The 14,891-nt window shown below is 57.4% G+C and overlaps 2 protein-coding genes across 2 annotated transcripts in view; one reads left to right on the top strand and one right to left on the bottom strand.

Moving 5' to 3' along the window:
* The window catches only part of PTSG_12452 (uncharacterized protein), a gene marked incomplete at both ends in the record, with an annotated part of 13,753 nt that extends 702 nt beyond the window's left edge, over positions 1-13,051 (bottom strand). Inside the window, 28 exons of the mRNA XM_004991890.1 lie at positions 188-2,028; positions 2,263-2,368; positions 2,672-3,143; positions 3,366-3,438; positions 3,677-3,777; positions 3,971-4,191; positions 4,427-4,540; positions 4,803-4,909; positions 5,081-5,148; positions 5,324-5,415; positions 5,636-5,712; positions 5,939-6,048; positions 6,303-6,463; positions 6,682-6,751; positions 6,863-7,008; positions 7,287-7,629; positions 7,948-8,044; positions 8,295-8,443; positions 8,592-8,720; positions 8,919-9,019; positions 9,153-9,383; positions 9,588-9,676; positions 9,890-10,056; positions 10,289-11,304; positions 11,566-11,814; positions 12,057-12,200; positions 12,418-12,514; positions 12,720-13,051. Of these exons, the coding sequence (XP_004991947.1) occupies positions 188-2,028; positions 2,263-2,368; positions 2,672-3,143; positions 3,366-3,438; positions 3,677-3,777; positions 3,971-4,191; positions 4,427-4,540; positions 4,803-4,909; positions 5,081-5,148; positions 5,324-5,415; positions 5,636-5,712; positions 5,939-6,048; positions 6,303-6,463; positions 6,682-6,751; positions 6,863-7,008; positions 7,287-7,629; positions 7,948-8,044; positions 8,295-8,443; positions 8,592-8,720; positions 8,919-9,019; positions 9,153-9,383; positions 9,588-9,676; positions 9,890-10,056; positions 10,289-11,304; positions 11,566-11,814; positions 12,057-12,200; positions 12,418-12,514; positions 12,720-13,051 (6,903 nt within the window). The remainder of the gene's footprint in view (positions 1-187; positions 2,029-2,262; positions 2,369-2,671; positions 3,144-3,365; positions 3,439-3,676; positions 3,778-3,970; positions 4,192-4,426; positions 4,541-4,802; positions 4,910-5,080; positions 5,149-5,323; positions 5,416-5,635; positions 5,713-5,938; positions 6,049-6,302; positions 6,464-6,681; positions 6,752-6,862; positions 7,009-7,286; positions 7,630-7,947; positions 8,045-8,294; positions 8,444-8,591; positions 8,721-8,918; positions 9,020-9,152; positions 9,384-9,587; positions 9,677-9,889; positions 10,057-10,288; positions 11,305-11,565; positions 11,815-12,056; positions 12,201-12,417; positions 12,515-12,719) is intronic.
* Positions 13,052-13,061: 10 nt separating this feature from the next.
* PTSG_06563 (uncharacterized protein) overlaps positions 13,062-14,891 on the top strand; it is a 3,559-nt gene continuing 1,729 nt past the window's right edge. The window contains exons 1-3 of the mRNA XM_004991889.1: positions 13,062-14,164; positions 14,431-14,493; positions 14,699-14,797. Of these exons, the coding sequence (XP_004991946.1) occupies positions 13,193-14,164; positions 14,431-14,493; positions 14,699-14,797 (1,134 nt within the window). The 5' untranslated portion in view covers positions 13,062-13,192. The remainder of the gene's footprint in view (positions 14,165-14,430; positions 14,494-14,698; positions 14,798-14,891) is intronic.

Raw genomic sequence — 14,891 nt, 5'->3', positions numbered from 1 at the left:
AGAGAGAGAGAGAGAGAGAGAGAGAGAGAGAGAGAGAGAGAGAGAGAGAGAGAGAGAGAGATGGACACACACACAGGCACACAGACACACACACAGACACACACACAGACACACAGACAAACACACGCGCAAGCACACACAACCACGCACATAATTCGCCCCCCCCCCCTCTTCCTGGCAAGCTCACTGATGTTGGCTGGCGCGCCCTGGATGTGCCTGCTCCATCCGCGTCACGGCGCCGCGTGTAGCGCAGCACCGCATACACAACAGCAACAGCACCAACGGCCACAACTGCAATCACAGCACCAGCCCACGCCGGAAAGCCTGATGCCTTACCGCTCGTGCTTGCATTTGGGTCCGCTGTCGCTGTGGTCGTGGGCGACGCTGTCGGCGTTCCCCTCTGCAAACAAGCGCCGTCCACCAGCGTGTATCCATGAGCGCACGCATCGCACGACCGCGCGTCACTGCACGACGCACAGCTGCGCGGGCACGGGTGGCAGTGGCTGTCCAGCAGACCGCCGCACGAAGGGATGAGGAAGGTGCCGGGCGCACACGTGGTCGTGCATGGGACACATTCGCCGTCTGGAGTGTCGCCGTTTGGCTGCAGGTAGTAGTTATTGGAGCACTGCGTGCAGTTGGAGGGGCCACGACACAGCGCGCATCCATCAGGGCACGTGACGCAGCTGGCATCCACACCACCGCCGCACGTGCTCGCATCAAGATAATAGCCGTCTGCACAGCCGCCGCGGCACGCAACACACGTGCGTGAATCAACATCAACGTAGAAGCCCTCTGGACACGAGGACAGGCACTGTGCAATACCCGTTGGCAACACGAACAGCACCTGTTCATCGGGACACGATCCGCAGTCGCCCTGCAGTGGACCCGTGCACACCGCACAGCCGCCCGCACACGGCTCGCACGTGCGCGTGGTGCTGCTCGGGTAGGTGCCGGTTGGACAGGTTGGGTTGCACGATTGCTCCTCGTGGTGGAGAAAGTATCCGGGATGGCACGCCGTGCAGCGACTGCGGTCCTCCGGCACACACGCACTGCACCCGGACGCGCAATCAACACACAGCACAGCTCCACTGTAGTCATCATCGTCAGCACCACCAGCACCGCCGTCGTCGTTGTTATTGGTGTTTTGGGGGACAGGCACCTGGCCCTCACCGCATGCGGGCTCACACAGCCCGTCGATGTCACTGCGGATAAATCCGTACGCGCACGACTCGCAGCCGGCAACGCCGCCCTCAAAACATGTCGAACACGCAGGGTGGCACGCCTCACACCGCCCGTCGTCTGTCGCCGTGCACTCTGACGCAAGAAACTGGCCAGCGGGGCACGCCCGCGTGCAAGGTGTGCACGTGCGTTGAGGCGTGAGGTAGTTGTGTTGGGGGCACGACAAGCAGTCGCTTGGGGTGGGGCCATCACACGCCTTACACGACACGTCGCACGCGTGGCAGCTGCCGTCGGAAGCGTCCTGGTATTGGAAGGGGTTGCACTTGCACTGGATGGGCGAGTCATTTCCCAAGATGGAAAGGCCGCTCAGCCCAAACGACTCATCGGACCACACCGCCACCTGCACAGACGGGCGCGTGTGGGGAACGGTGAAGACAAACGACACCATGCGAGCCTCCCGCCTGTCCAGCTCGCACAGGCCGCGGAAACGGTCCGTGTCGCCCGCAACAAACGCGCGTGGCGTGCTGTCGTCCACCTGCACATACACGTGGCCTGACGGCGACATGACGCAATCCACCCGCAGCCTGAGCAAATCATGCGGCCCAATGTCGTAGAACGTGCGCGCCATTCGCTCGTCACGGGGCGTGGGCAGCAGCACACTGACGTCTGCACCCGAGCTGACGATGCACGTGTCAACGGCGATGGTGGTGGGCGCGTCAGCGGTGGTGGGGCGCCAGAGGGAGGGGAGCAACAGGTCGTCATCGTCGTTGCTCGCAACCACGTTGGAGTCAAACGCCACCGAACGCGCAGATGTGGCGATGGTGAAGGACATGATGCCCAGGCTTTCGTCTGTCACGGCAGCAGCGGTGGTGGTGTTGATGTTGGTGTTGTTGTGAGGGGTGGTGAGGAGGAAGGTGATGACCAACAGTGGAAGAGCACAACAACGACCGGTTGTGGACAACACAACACGTACATGCACACACACACACGCATACACATATGCACACACACATACGCACACACACACGCATACACATATGCACACACACATACGCACACACACACGCACAGCCCTGCCCTCACCTCCGCTGTTGGGGTCGAGGTCAGAGGACAAGGCGATGGTGACGCGTGGCGCTTCGTGATAGACGTTGAAGGCAATTGTGAGCGAACTTTCCATCCATCGCGCATCCTGATGAAAATTGGCATTGTGAGGGGGGGGGGGGGGCGTTGAGAGCAAGAGAGGATCGATATTGAAGAACAAAGCATGGTGATGTGCCAGCGAATGAGGTGTTGGCGGTGTTCTTCATAATCACGAGCACGCAACGGCAGCCACGGGAAGATTGAAATAGCGAACATGACACACACACACACATACACATACACACACATGCACGCACATGCATTCATACGCACGCAATCAATCACACGCATGCAATCAATCACACGCATGTACCATGACGCGTATTGTGACAGGGTGTTGTTGTCAGCTCACCTCGCCCATTCTGCCGCACTGCTGTGAGAGAAGCGGTGATCCCTGTGCACGAGCAATTGGAGGGGAATTGTACACGCGCCGCCCGTCCACGTCCACATGCACACGCTGGCCTGCCCAGTTGTCAATCAGCACCAGCTCCAGCTCCACACGCAGGAGGTGGTGGGCCGGCAGGTCGGACAGCGTTGCATGCAGGCTCGTGCCTGCAAGCACCTGGCGATCGCCGCCAAGCACACGCCCGTAATCACCGCAGCGCTGTACGGTGATGTTTCCACAGGCGTGCTCATTCTCTGCCTGCCACGGCCCCACTTGCAGATCATCAAAGGAGGAATACGCAACTGTGCTCCAGGTGTAGCGTGGGGTGCAGTCATCCGTGCCCTCGCACGTGTAGTGCACGTACTGCGCACACGACTCCTCAATGGCGGGCGGATCCGGCTGCGGCTGCGGTACCAGTGGTGGTGCAACGCGCCAGGGGCTGTTGGTGTGTGTGTGTGTGTGTGTGTGTGTGTGTGTGTGTGTGTGTGTGTGTGTGTGTGTGTGTGTGTGTGTGTGTGTGTGTGTGTGTGTGTGTGTGCGTGTGTGTGTGTGTGTGTGTGTGTTGGAGCGTGAGCTTGTGGGCGTTCACAGATGGACATATGAAGGTACCAACAGCGACCACCTTCGCACCACCAAACAAGAGCAACAGAGGACACCGGACCTGAACGGCGCCCTGCCACAGTCGTAAATGGTCGTGTCGGCCTCAATTTGGAATGAACGCAGCCCAAACGTTGCTGTTGGAGGAATGGGAGAATGGGCGTGGTGCGTGGTGCGTGAGGAAGAAAGGACACACGGGTACGGACCGACAAACAACCGGCACAAACACGGCGACATACAGCAAAGACGAACAAGGCACCAATGGACGCTCGCGCATGCTGTTTCCACCACAACGTACCGCATACACACACACACACACACTCCCGCAAACGCTCTTACACGCACAAGGCTAACAACGAGCACACGATGCTGTACCTTCACGCGAGTCGCTCTTGTGCGCGAAGAAGATGGCGATGGACGCGTTTGAGGCGAAATGCGGAACAACAACTCGAACAGGGAGCAGCGTGTCAAGTGCGCTGCCATCAACGTCATATGGAGGGGGGGGGGTGGTTGTGGTAAAGGTTGCGGTGGTGGTGATGGCATTCAGTGAGGGACATGGCATGGTTGGTTGAAACGCCATTGAAATAAGAGGTTGACGTTGAAGGAGAATGCCACAAGGCCGCATCGCATGTACAGCGCGAGTAAAGGCCTCTCCACACGCTGGCTCACCTTGAAGCGCCACATGCGTTGGTGGACACATCTTCCTGCGGTGCGAGCGGACCTGAGGTCCACACCATGCGCCCGTCCACCTCAATCGCCAGCATTTCCTCGCCCGTGCAATCAATGGCGGCAATTTCAAGCATCAGCACCAGCGACGTGTGCTCAGGAAACGCTGTGAAACATCGGCGAAGGAAGGACTGCACATGCAGCTGATGTGGTCCTCCAAGGATCTGAGTGGTGCATTGCGTGTGTGTGTACGTGTGTGTGTGTGTGAACGGATTGTGTGTGTGTGTGTGTGTGAAGGCGGTGTGTGTGTGTGTGTGTGTGTGTGTGTGTGTGTGGTTTGTGTCTTGAGTGTACGCGGAAGATATGCACGTATGAATGGGCGTAGTTGCTTGGCAACTTCAACCGTGCTGCTGAGCGTTCAGGCGTTGCAGGCCAATCACAAAAGCAAGCGAAACTCACGTTTCCAAATGCACCGCATTGCGTAATGCCGAGCGGTTTCTTGCCCGGGTGCACCGGCGTCCATTCCCACACAGACTCGGTCGCGTTGGCGGAATACACGTCCCTGGCGACGGGCTGCAGGTTGAAAGGGTGGTGTTAGTGTTGGGTCGTGTTGTTATGGGTTGGTGGTAGTTGGTGGTGGTTGGTGGCTGGCACAGGAACATGTGTTGAACATCAGTCACTGAAATGCACGAAACACTGACACATTATCACACACACACTCACTCACAAACACACACACTCACTCACGCACACACTCCGACATACACACACACACACTCCGACACACACTCACGCACACACACACACTCAGACACACACACACAAACACACGAACCGCAATGTGAAAGTTGGCGGTGAAGAACGTGGCGCGGGTGACGCCGAATGTGGCAGCAAACGCATCGGGGCTGCGAGTTGTCGTGATGGCAACGGTGGCGGTTGGCACTTGACGAAGACATTTCGATGACGCGGGGAGGAGGGGATGGGCAGTTGATGGTGGCAGGATGAGGAGGGGGGAATGTGGGCAACACGGAACGAAGGTCAGGGAATGAAGGCCAATCAACACGAAGAAGACGCAGCACAAATCGCACGTGAGACACAACAACGCCGACTCACGTTTGTGTGGAATGACGACATCGACTGTTGTCGTGTGTTCCCGCGCCAGCGGATCAGCACTGCCGCACCTGCAGAGAATCGGCGAGGCAACAGAAGGGAGGAGGAGTGGGTTGGGGTGAGTGACGTACATTGACGGACGTATTGGCGGAGGTGAAGCGAGGACAGGAACCACACAGAAAAGCAAGATCCGTAGAGCGACAGTACGGTCAAACAACATGGGTACATGCGATGGGTGTGACTTACTGCTGGTTGCCTTCGTCTGGTTTGAAGGTCTGGCGGAACACCACGACGCCGTCAATGGTGACCACGGCCTCCTCCTCCGTCATCAGATCGACCTGACACAGGACGGAAGAGGTGACGTGGGAGTATCAGTTGAGGGAATAGCAGTTGAGGGAGTAGCAGTTGAGGGGGCGGCAGCACACCCCTCCAAGCCAGAATCAAACTCGAGGGAAAACAGAGGAGGAAATAAGAAGCAGCCCATTCAACCGGGGCGCCACAACAGCCACTGCAGCCACCGCTTCGTCTCCAGCGCCATCCTCGCCGCAACATTCGCACCATGATGAGGTCAAACTGGATGCGAAGCGTGTTGTGCATCGGCAGCTTCGAGTGCGGGCGAACAAGTGTGGATCCAACTGATTCAGACACACAGACCGACAGGGAGAGATAGAATGGCGGATTGGGGGGGGGGGATATGAGATGGGGGGTGGAGCAAGGATACACTTGTGAGGGTCATAAGAATGATGCGACGTGAACGAAACTCGTGTTGCGTAAACTCTCCAAGAACGCAGGTGCCCTCAAACCTCCCGCGTGTGCAGAGCTGCAACAGCAATCGCCACCACTGGTGCTTCTCTTCGTCACCTGGCAGCTGCAGGGCGCCGAGCACGCGCCCGAGCCCCCCGCACGGCGTCGGCAGCAGATCAACAGCAACAGCGGCCGCCGTCGTGTGCCACCCGTCAGCATTGCGCGTGCTGTCGCGGTGGTGATGGTGATGATGATGATGATGGTGATGATAGTCGTGGTGGTGGTGATGATGATGGTGGTGGTGGTGATAGCGGTGATGGCGGCGATAGGGTGAGTTAGCGCGTGGCTGTCACGCTCATACAGAACACGGATGCAGTGAAGGCGGCTGCTCGTACACACGCAAAATACAACGCACATGAATGACCGCACGCGCACGCGCGCAAACACACACACACACACACACGTCTCTTTGCAGGGTCACCTGAAGTCTGCCTTGTAGAAGGACGTCCAGCCCAGTCCCGGCGGGAGCGCACAGGGGAACCCGACGGGACACAGATGGTCGCGTGCACATGCGCTCGCTATGAAGAGCGGTGTGGACGGCGGATTGGCGGTGGAGGCTGCGCGATCTACAGACAGCGACGCCTGCACATGACGTGGACGGGGTTTGGTTGGTGGTTCGTGTTAATGGTGTGTGTGAGTGTGTGTGTGTGTGGGTGAGTGAGTGAGTGAGTGAGTGAGTGAGTGAGTGAGTGAGTGAGTGTGTGTGTGTGTGTGTGTGTGTGTGTGTGTGTGTGTGTGTGTGTGTGTGTGCTAGGCCAAGACGCGAAGGGGTTTTGCGTGTTACCACCAGCCGTGCTCACCTCATCACCGGCCGGCCCTGTGAGTGTTTTCGCCGGAGAAAACATCCACTCGTACACACCGCCCTGGTACCTACATGGAGAGGTGCGGTGGGTATGGTGATGTCGCGATATCAAGGCAGATGCAAACAACACACACACACACACATATGTCTTCCGCCCCCCCTCGGAGGTCAGTGCCTACGTGAGGGTGATTGCGTCGACGGTCCAGGTGTCGCTGCCAGTGTTGTGGAGCGTCAGGCGCTCGAATCCGCCAATTGGATCAGAGAGACAGCGGACAAAGACCATATCATCCCCGTCCTCGCTGAACCCGTGCGACAACGTGGCGGCCTGATGAAAATGTGGCGGTGGTGATATGTTGAAGGCAACGGAGGCGGTCATATGGTGCTGTCGTGTGGCGGTGTGGTTGACTGTGGCGGGAAGCATGCCTTGCAAGGCAAAAATAGAAAAGCACTGGTAATGGCGAGCAAGCGTGCACACATCGGCGCCAACACATCGGCGCCAACACACCCTACAATACTACAATACCACAATATAACACAATACATAACACAACAACACAACAACACAAGCACACCACAACAGAGCAGCACAAGGTTCATTTGTACCGGCGAGATGGCGGTGGTGCCCTGGATGCGGAATGTGATGGTGCTGTTGGTGATGGCGGCAGGACTGGACGCTGCGTCCACCTGAATCAACACCAGCCGCGTTGGCGCACACGTGTCAACATCGACAGCATCGTGGTCTGATTTGGAAAACGTCACTCGGGAGTTGGACCCAGGCGCATTACGCAGGGCGCGCCCGTATGTCCACGTGTATGTCGTTGCGTCACCACCCGCGTTGGGAACTTGCAGCGAAACGCGTTTCAGCGTCCAGGCCGAGTCCTCCCCATCAAAATGGACAGACAGCGACCGAAACGCTCCAATAGAATTGTCCACGCAGCGAGCAACGCTGAACGGAAAGGGCAGGCAGAGGAGTGAGCAGATGCGAGGGGGATGTGTTGATATTGTTGGACATGAGCAGGCAACAAATGTACAACAGCCGACAGTCAATGCGTTCACTCACACGCACACGCACACGCACGCACACAAACACAAACAAACAAACAAACAAACAAACAAAACAAACAAACAAACAAACAAACAAACAAACAAAACAAACAAACAAACAAACAAACAAACAAACAAACAAACAAACAAACAAACAAACAAACAAACAAACAAACAAAACAAACAAACAAACAAACACCAGTGCACACATGCCGCTCACGTGATGGACGAGTCTGGCGGGAAGATGGATGCGAGCGGCTGCGGCTGCGAATTGCCGTTGGCGCCAGAGATGACGGCACTGGCCAGACCGCGTGCACCTGATGCCGCGATGGGCAGATACCATGGGATGGAGGAAGCCATGGTGCGTACAGGGGCAGATATGGATGAGTGAGGGCGTGTACACAAGAGCACATGGTGGCAGCAGCCATGCCGCGAGCACGAAGGTGAAAAGACGCACGCACACACACAACACACACACACACACACAACAAAACACACACACAACACACACACAACACACACACACACGTACTTCATCCCCTCCCTCCGCACGCCTCTGCTGTTCACCTGGCGGCGCGGTGTTGAGCGTGATGACGAACAGTGACTCATCACCGCCGCAGTCGCTGCCGGTGATGGACAGCGACGATGAAAACGGCAGCGAGATTGACGACGCATTCGGGGACGACACAACCGCATATGGATCCCACATCACCGCCCTGCTCATATGTGTGTGTGTGTGTGTATGTGTGTGTGTGCATGTGTGTGTGCATGTGTGTGTGTGTGCACTTGTAAGGTCATTGCATGCCATGACCGCAAGTTTCATGTGCATCGCACGTCCCGCTTTGGCAGCGAGCTTGCACCCACCTGTGAGGCAGCCGAAGCCAGGCGTACTGCAGCAGCCACGCGTCGGTGGTTGGGTTGTGGAACGAAACGCCAGTCACTTCAGTTGCGGAATTGGGAAAGCAGGCAACGCCCTCCGCCACCGAGTTGGCGCTGTACAGCGCCACAGGACAACACGAAGAACAGTGGTGGTGTGTAACATAAATTGAGGGCTTGCGTGGTTGTGAATGAGTGAGGAATGTTGCAACGTGGACGATAAAAACGCACGCAAGCACGCACCGTGCCATGTAAATATGTGTGCAAGCATGCCTGCAAGCAGATGAATCACCCGTGTACAGCGTCGCAACTTACGCCAGCATGTGGAATGGGATGCGTGCTGTGGTGTCTGCGCTGCTGATAGTGGCGGTGATGGTTGCAGCTGTCTCGCTGCCGGGCGCAGCGGCAGTGGACACCTTGTAGTGATGCACGCAAGTACATGGACGTTGGTTTGTTATGCGTTGAAAATGCACACGAAAGGCATCTACAGACAAAAACAGGCACACACACACACACACACACACACATACGCACACGCACAACTCGCACCTGTAGATATACGAGGGCGCCACCTATGCAGGAGGGCTGGCTGCCAACAAACGCATTTTGCGCTTGCAGCGTCGTGTTTGTCACGCTGTCCACAACGCTCGTGGAGCCATCCAGTGCCTCAAACTCAATGTTCACGATTGCGTCATTCCAAAACGTTGGCCGGGATGGCAGTGTGACGTGACCGTATGTTTCGTGCAGCCGCCACACACCAGGTCGCATGAGCGAAAACACCTGATTGTGTTTGTGTGTGTGTGTGTGTGTGTGTGTGTGTGTGTGTGTGTGTGTGTGTGTGTGTGTGTGTGTGTGTGTGTGTGTGTGTGTGTGTGTGTGTGGCAACAAGTGAACAGATTCACGTCCATCGACACATCGAGAACCACCATCAACCGCCTTCCCGCCTTCAACGCTTCCAGCCACTCAATCCCCACGCCACGATACCTCGTTGGGGGTGAGGGCGCGGCGGTAAAACCGCACCAGCCCGACGCGGCCGCGGAGATGGTCGCCATCCACCGCATCAGCACCCACGGCTGCAGGATGGTTGTGGTGGTGGTGGCGATCGTGAGCTGAGGGTATACACATGCTGCATCGTGTACTTATATACACACACATTTACACATGTACACATGTACACATTTACACACACACACACACACATGCGCACATTTACACATGCACACACATGCACACACATTTGCACACACATACACACACACCACACACACACACAATACTCGCCCCACCGTTGATTGCGAGGCCGGTTGGGACGGCGCCAACATCGCCCTCCGCGACGAGTGAGCCGTCAGCAAACAGGGCGGCGCGCCCAGCAGCGGTGACAGTGGCAACGACGTGGTGCCACGCATCATCATCGCCAGGGATGGTCGACTGGTGCAGCTGCGAGTACTCAAACCTGATTGATGGTTGTAGGGGCAGTGGAAGCCGACGTAAGTTGAAGTTGAGGGGATGGTGGATGGTGGATGGTGGATGGGGCGTGGAGGGCATTGGCTACGATGCGGTCTGCACTCACATGCACACGCACACGCACACAGACTCGCATTCACACACACACACACACACACACACACACATTCACAAGCATAACATGCACATACACATCAACACTCAACAGCATGCACACTCACCCGCCGCTGATGTCGGTGCTTGGGCGTTTGATCTCAAAGTAGAACCTGCCGTTGTCGGTTGGGTCGCGCACAATGGCCACATGCGTTGCGTCTGTTTCGCTCTGTCTGAGCGAGAGCACGCGTTCGAAACGCGTCGTGTCGCCGCCCGCATCCAACCGAAACACCATCTCGATGGTCAGTTCATTCAAACTCGTGGGCAGGGGCTCCAGTGGCAGGATAGAGGATCCGCCCCCAAAGCGCATGTGCTTGGATGAAATCGCTTTCACGTGTTGCGTCACGGCAGCAGAGACCCAGCGTGGGTAGCCGCGCATGGTGGCGTCGAGGACGGGCGCACTCTCGCTGCTGTCCTTGAGCACCCGGCCAACGCCTTCGCGAAGATCAAACGCAAACAAAACGGTTGGGTGCTGTACGGGGACGACTGCGTCATAAAATGCGTTCTGCACCTCTTCTGACGTCAGCACGCGCTCGTACATGCGCAAACGCGCGATGCGACCGCGCAGCTGGCAGCCGTCAACGGCGTGGCTGCAGCCGCTGATGGCACCGGCGCCAACAACAAACGCAGGCAGGGTGGGGAGCGCTGTTGCAGCCACGAGAGAGCCGTCCACATACATGCGTGCGTCTCCGCTCGCTGTGACGGTGACAACGACGTGTGTCCACCGTCCCTGCGTGATTGGCGCACGCGTGTTGGTGATGGTGTACACGCACACGGGGCTGCTGGGGTCGCACACGGCCCCGTCCGTGTTGGGGACCTTGAGCTCCAGTGCGAGGGCGTGGCTGGAGGCCGCGTCCTTCTTCAGAAGCGCTAAATGCGTTTCATCTTCCTCCGACGCGCGCAGGGAAAACACGCGGTCAAACGCCCGCAGCTCGTCAAACGCAAACACGGCATCCACGGTGATGGCGCCGCCCTGAAACGTGAATGTTGGGAGCATAGCCCTGTCCTCGGGTTGGGTGAACGACACGCTGGACGCTCCAATCTCATCGTTGGGCAGTGGAAACCCCGTCCACAACGGGAAGCCCTGTGTGTGTGTGTGTGTGTGTGTGTGTGTGTGTGTGTGTGTGTGTGTGTGTGTGTGTGTGTGTGTGTGTGTGTGTGTGTGTGTGTGTTGCAGAGAGAGAGAGAGAGACCGTGTCATCGTTGCAGGGTGAGTCAGTGGGGATGGGGGGGGGGGTCGTGTGGCACACAGTGACACGACACACAGACTGACGCGAGATGAACCTGCGTCCACACACATACACACATACACATACACATGCACACACATGTACAAAACACTGACCTGGAGCTGGCCGTCCTTGCCGTTGCCTGAGGTGTCAACAGCAAAGCGACCAAATCCCGAGTGGAACTCGTAGTCCACCAGCAGCGCTGCAGCCGTGCTGCCGGGGACGGATGTGGCCGTGAACAGGGCGTCAATCTCCGCTGATGAGAGCGCTTTGGAGAACATGCGGAAGAGAGCGATGCGGCCGCGATGGCGCGCGTCTCGCGTGGTCCCGCCGATGGCATTGGCGTCAAACAGCCCACGCGGCAGCTGTGTGTGTGTGTGTGTGTGTGTGTGTGTGTGTGTGTGTGTGTGTGTGTGTGTGTGTGTAATTGGGTGAGGCATCGAGGTAGCTCATGTGTCGGTAAACAAGCGCGTAAGACAGCATGCGTGCGATCCGATGCGATTGGTGTCCGGCCATTCGCACAGAACACACTGCTGTGAACACAGAAGGTGCAACCCACATATCCCACCCCTACGCCCTCTCCTTCATCCGTCCAACACGCCCGCACCGTGAGCATGCCTGTGACGACTTGTTCGCCGTCAACATGGAGGTCCAGCTGGCCACTGGAGGCGATGACGATGACGGCGTGGTGCCACGTGTTGAGCGTGGTTGGAAACGTTGACTGACGCACAGCTGTCTTCATGTCCATCCCCTGAACAACAAAACAACGAGCACAGAGGGGTCACACAACAGAAAGGCGTTGGCGAGAGACACAAAATGTAGCGTGAGGAATCGAATGTCGCATCACATCACAGCACGAATCGCAGCACAACAACTATGAATGCATGATCGCCACCAAGCAAGTGTGCGTGGCAATGCATACGCATGTATGAATGGCTTGGTCAAGCGGCATACAACCAGCAAGGCACCTGGCGCGTTTCCACGAAGATGCGGTTGCCGTTTGTATTTGGGTCATCCCGGAGAAAGGCAATGTACGTGCCGTCAACCTTCCCAAGCTGGAACAACCTGCAGAGGCGAGGTGCAGTCATGTCACATCACATCACTGCAGGCATCAGCTCACAACGCGAGTGTTTCTGCTGCTGCTGCTGCAGTTTGGGCTGGCACCTTTGCCACTGCACTACACTCACGCACGCACACGCACGCACGCGCAAAATGCAAACGTACGCACACTCTGTGTGCGAAACACACACGCATACCCACACTCACATACCTGGCCCAGGCTCTGGTGTCAGTGTGCTGAAAGACGAGCTCGAAGGACACGCCCTGCGTGCCTTCGTCAATGGTGATGGGTGGCAGGTTCACCCAGTCGTCTGTGCCGTCGAAATCGAGGCTGTGCTTCGCGTGTTCTTTCGCCACCTCCTCCACAGACAGTGCAGCCACAGGCTGTGCCGCTGGCAAGCACACTGTCGCCGCCAACGCCACTGCCACCACCAAAGCAACCAACATGGCCATGATGCGGGCGACAGTGTGAAGGGTGTTCAAGATCGACAAGCAGCGACCGCCGAGATCCGTTTCAGAAGTGTGGACGTTACGCGACAGCATAAATTGCACGCAGAGACAACGCAGACAGCAGGCAAGCAGACGACCCACACTCACCACCAACACCGACACCAACACCAACCCACCCTCAACACACGCGCACACTCAACCACTCGACTCTCTCCACACAGAAGCGCACCGACGATGGACACGCCCGATAGCCTGACGCTGTTGCGTCGGTTTGCGCAGGACAGGCGCAGTGGGCGCGTTGAGGACGGCAAGATCATCGTTGGGGAGTGGATGATCGACGCCAAGGCCCACACCAACTACAAGACGCGCAAAGGCGCGTTCCTGTCCAACGAGGCCGTGTTCTTCTTCATCCAGCACATGGATGAGAAGCACGGTGAGTACATGAAGCAAGCGCTGCAAGCAAGCGTCCCCGCAGTCTCCCGTGTTGACAGAGTAAACCTGCAACAGTACCTGCTCGGCGAAATCAAGGAGTCCGATGCCGTCGACCCAACAGCACCAACACACCTCGCCATGCCCGCGGAGCTGCGGCAGCAGAGGGCCGACGCGTCGTCAGCAGCAGCCCACGAGGCCGCGGCTGACGAGGAGGAGGGCATGTCTGCAAAGAGAGCAGCCCCGCACGAGGAGGGTGCGCTCGCAGCAAAGCGCGCGCGACAGGAAGGGGAATCCGCCATGGCCGACAAGGAAGCCACCAGCGCTGATGGGAGCGCCGCTGCCAAGGGCCAGGCCGCAGAGGCAGCAGCAGCACCGTCAGCCACAGACAGGCAACGGGAGCAACAGCCCAAGAAGCATGAGCAGCGGGTAAGCAAGGCTGGGCTCGCCCCGCTCAAGGCATCACAGGCCACGCGCAACATCATGAAGAACGAGCTGGTGTTCCAGACCAGAACAACCGTCCTCAAGGCCAAGGGCAAGAGCTTTGTCAACGTGCTCAAGACAACGCGCAACATGCTCAACGGCAAAGGGAAGAAAGGCAAGGGCGACAAGGGCGATCAGCAGGACAAGGGCAGCAAGGAGTCCCAGCAGGCGTCAGCGCCCACATACGAGCGTTACAACCAGCCCGCGCCCCAGCAGGACTCGTACGGCAACGTCGATATCATGGGTACCAACTACCAGCCTGGTACCATCTACAACGAGGACAAGCCAAAGGAGGTAGTGTGTCTGTGTTGTGTGTGTATGTGTGTGTGTCTTTTGTGTCTTTTGTGTGTGTGTGTGTGTGTCTGTGTCTTTTGTGTGTGTGTCTGTGTGTATGTCTGTGTGTGTGTGTGTGTGTGTGTGTGTCTGTTTGGTGTCTGCTGTTGTGTGTTCCATGCATCGTGTGTTGGGTTGACTGACAATTATCTTCGCTGGCATGTGCACCCGCCCTCATGTGTGCCAACCGTCTCTCATCACTCACATCTCCTGTTGCCCTTCAGCAGCCGAAGAAGCAAGCAGAGGCCGCGCCAAAGCCAAAACCGAAACCAAAGAAGCGCACATCAAAGGTACGAGTCATGATGAGGCCAGACTGTGTGCGTATGCATGTGTGTGTGTGTGTGTGTGTCTGGCTCTATGTGGTTGTACATGTGTGTTTGTTCTGCCCTGTCGATATCATCTGCTCATTCGCTCCCACACACGTGAAACTTGTGGATACACGCGTTCACATGCACACACGCACGCTTTACTCTGCCGTCCCCGTGTGGTCGCTAGACACCCATTATTATCGTGCCTGGTGGCGCAACAGCGAAGATCACGCTCGCAAACGTCAAAGCGTTTCTTGAAGAGGGAAAATACCTCTCCATTGACGAGGTGCATGCTTGTGTGTGTGTGTGTGTGTGTGTGTGTGTGTGTGTGTGTGTGTGTGTGTGTGTGTGTGTGTGTGTGTGTGTGTGTGTGTGTGTGT

This window comes from Salpingoeca rosetta, assembly GCF_000188695.1.
Source record: "Salpingoeca rosetta unplaced genomic scaffold supercont1.18, whole genome shotgun sequence".
NCBI classification, from domain to species: domain Eukaryota; class Choanoflagellata; order Craspedida; family Salpingoecidae; genus Salpingoeca; species Salpingoeca rosetta.
This window is presented reverse-complemented; position numbering and strand designations above follow the sequence as displayed.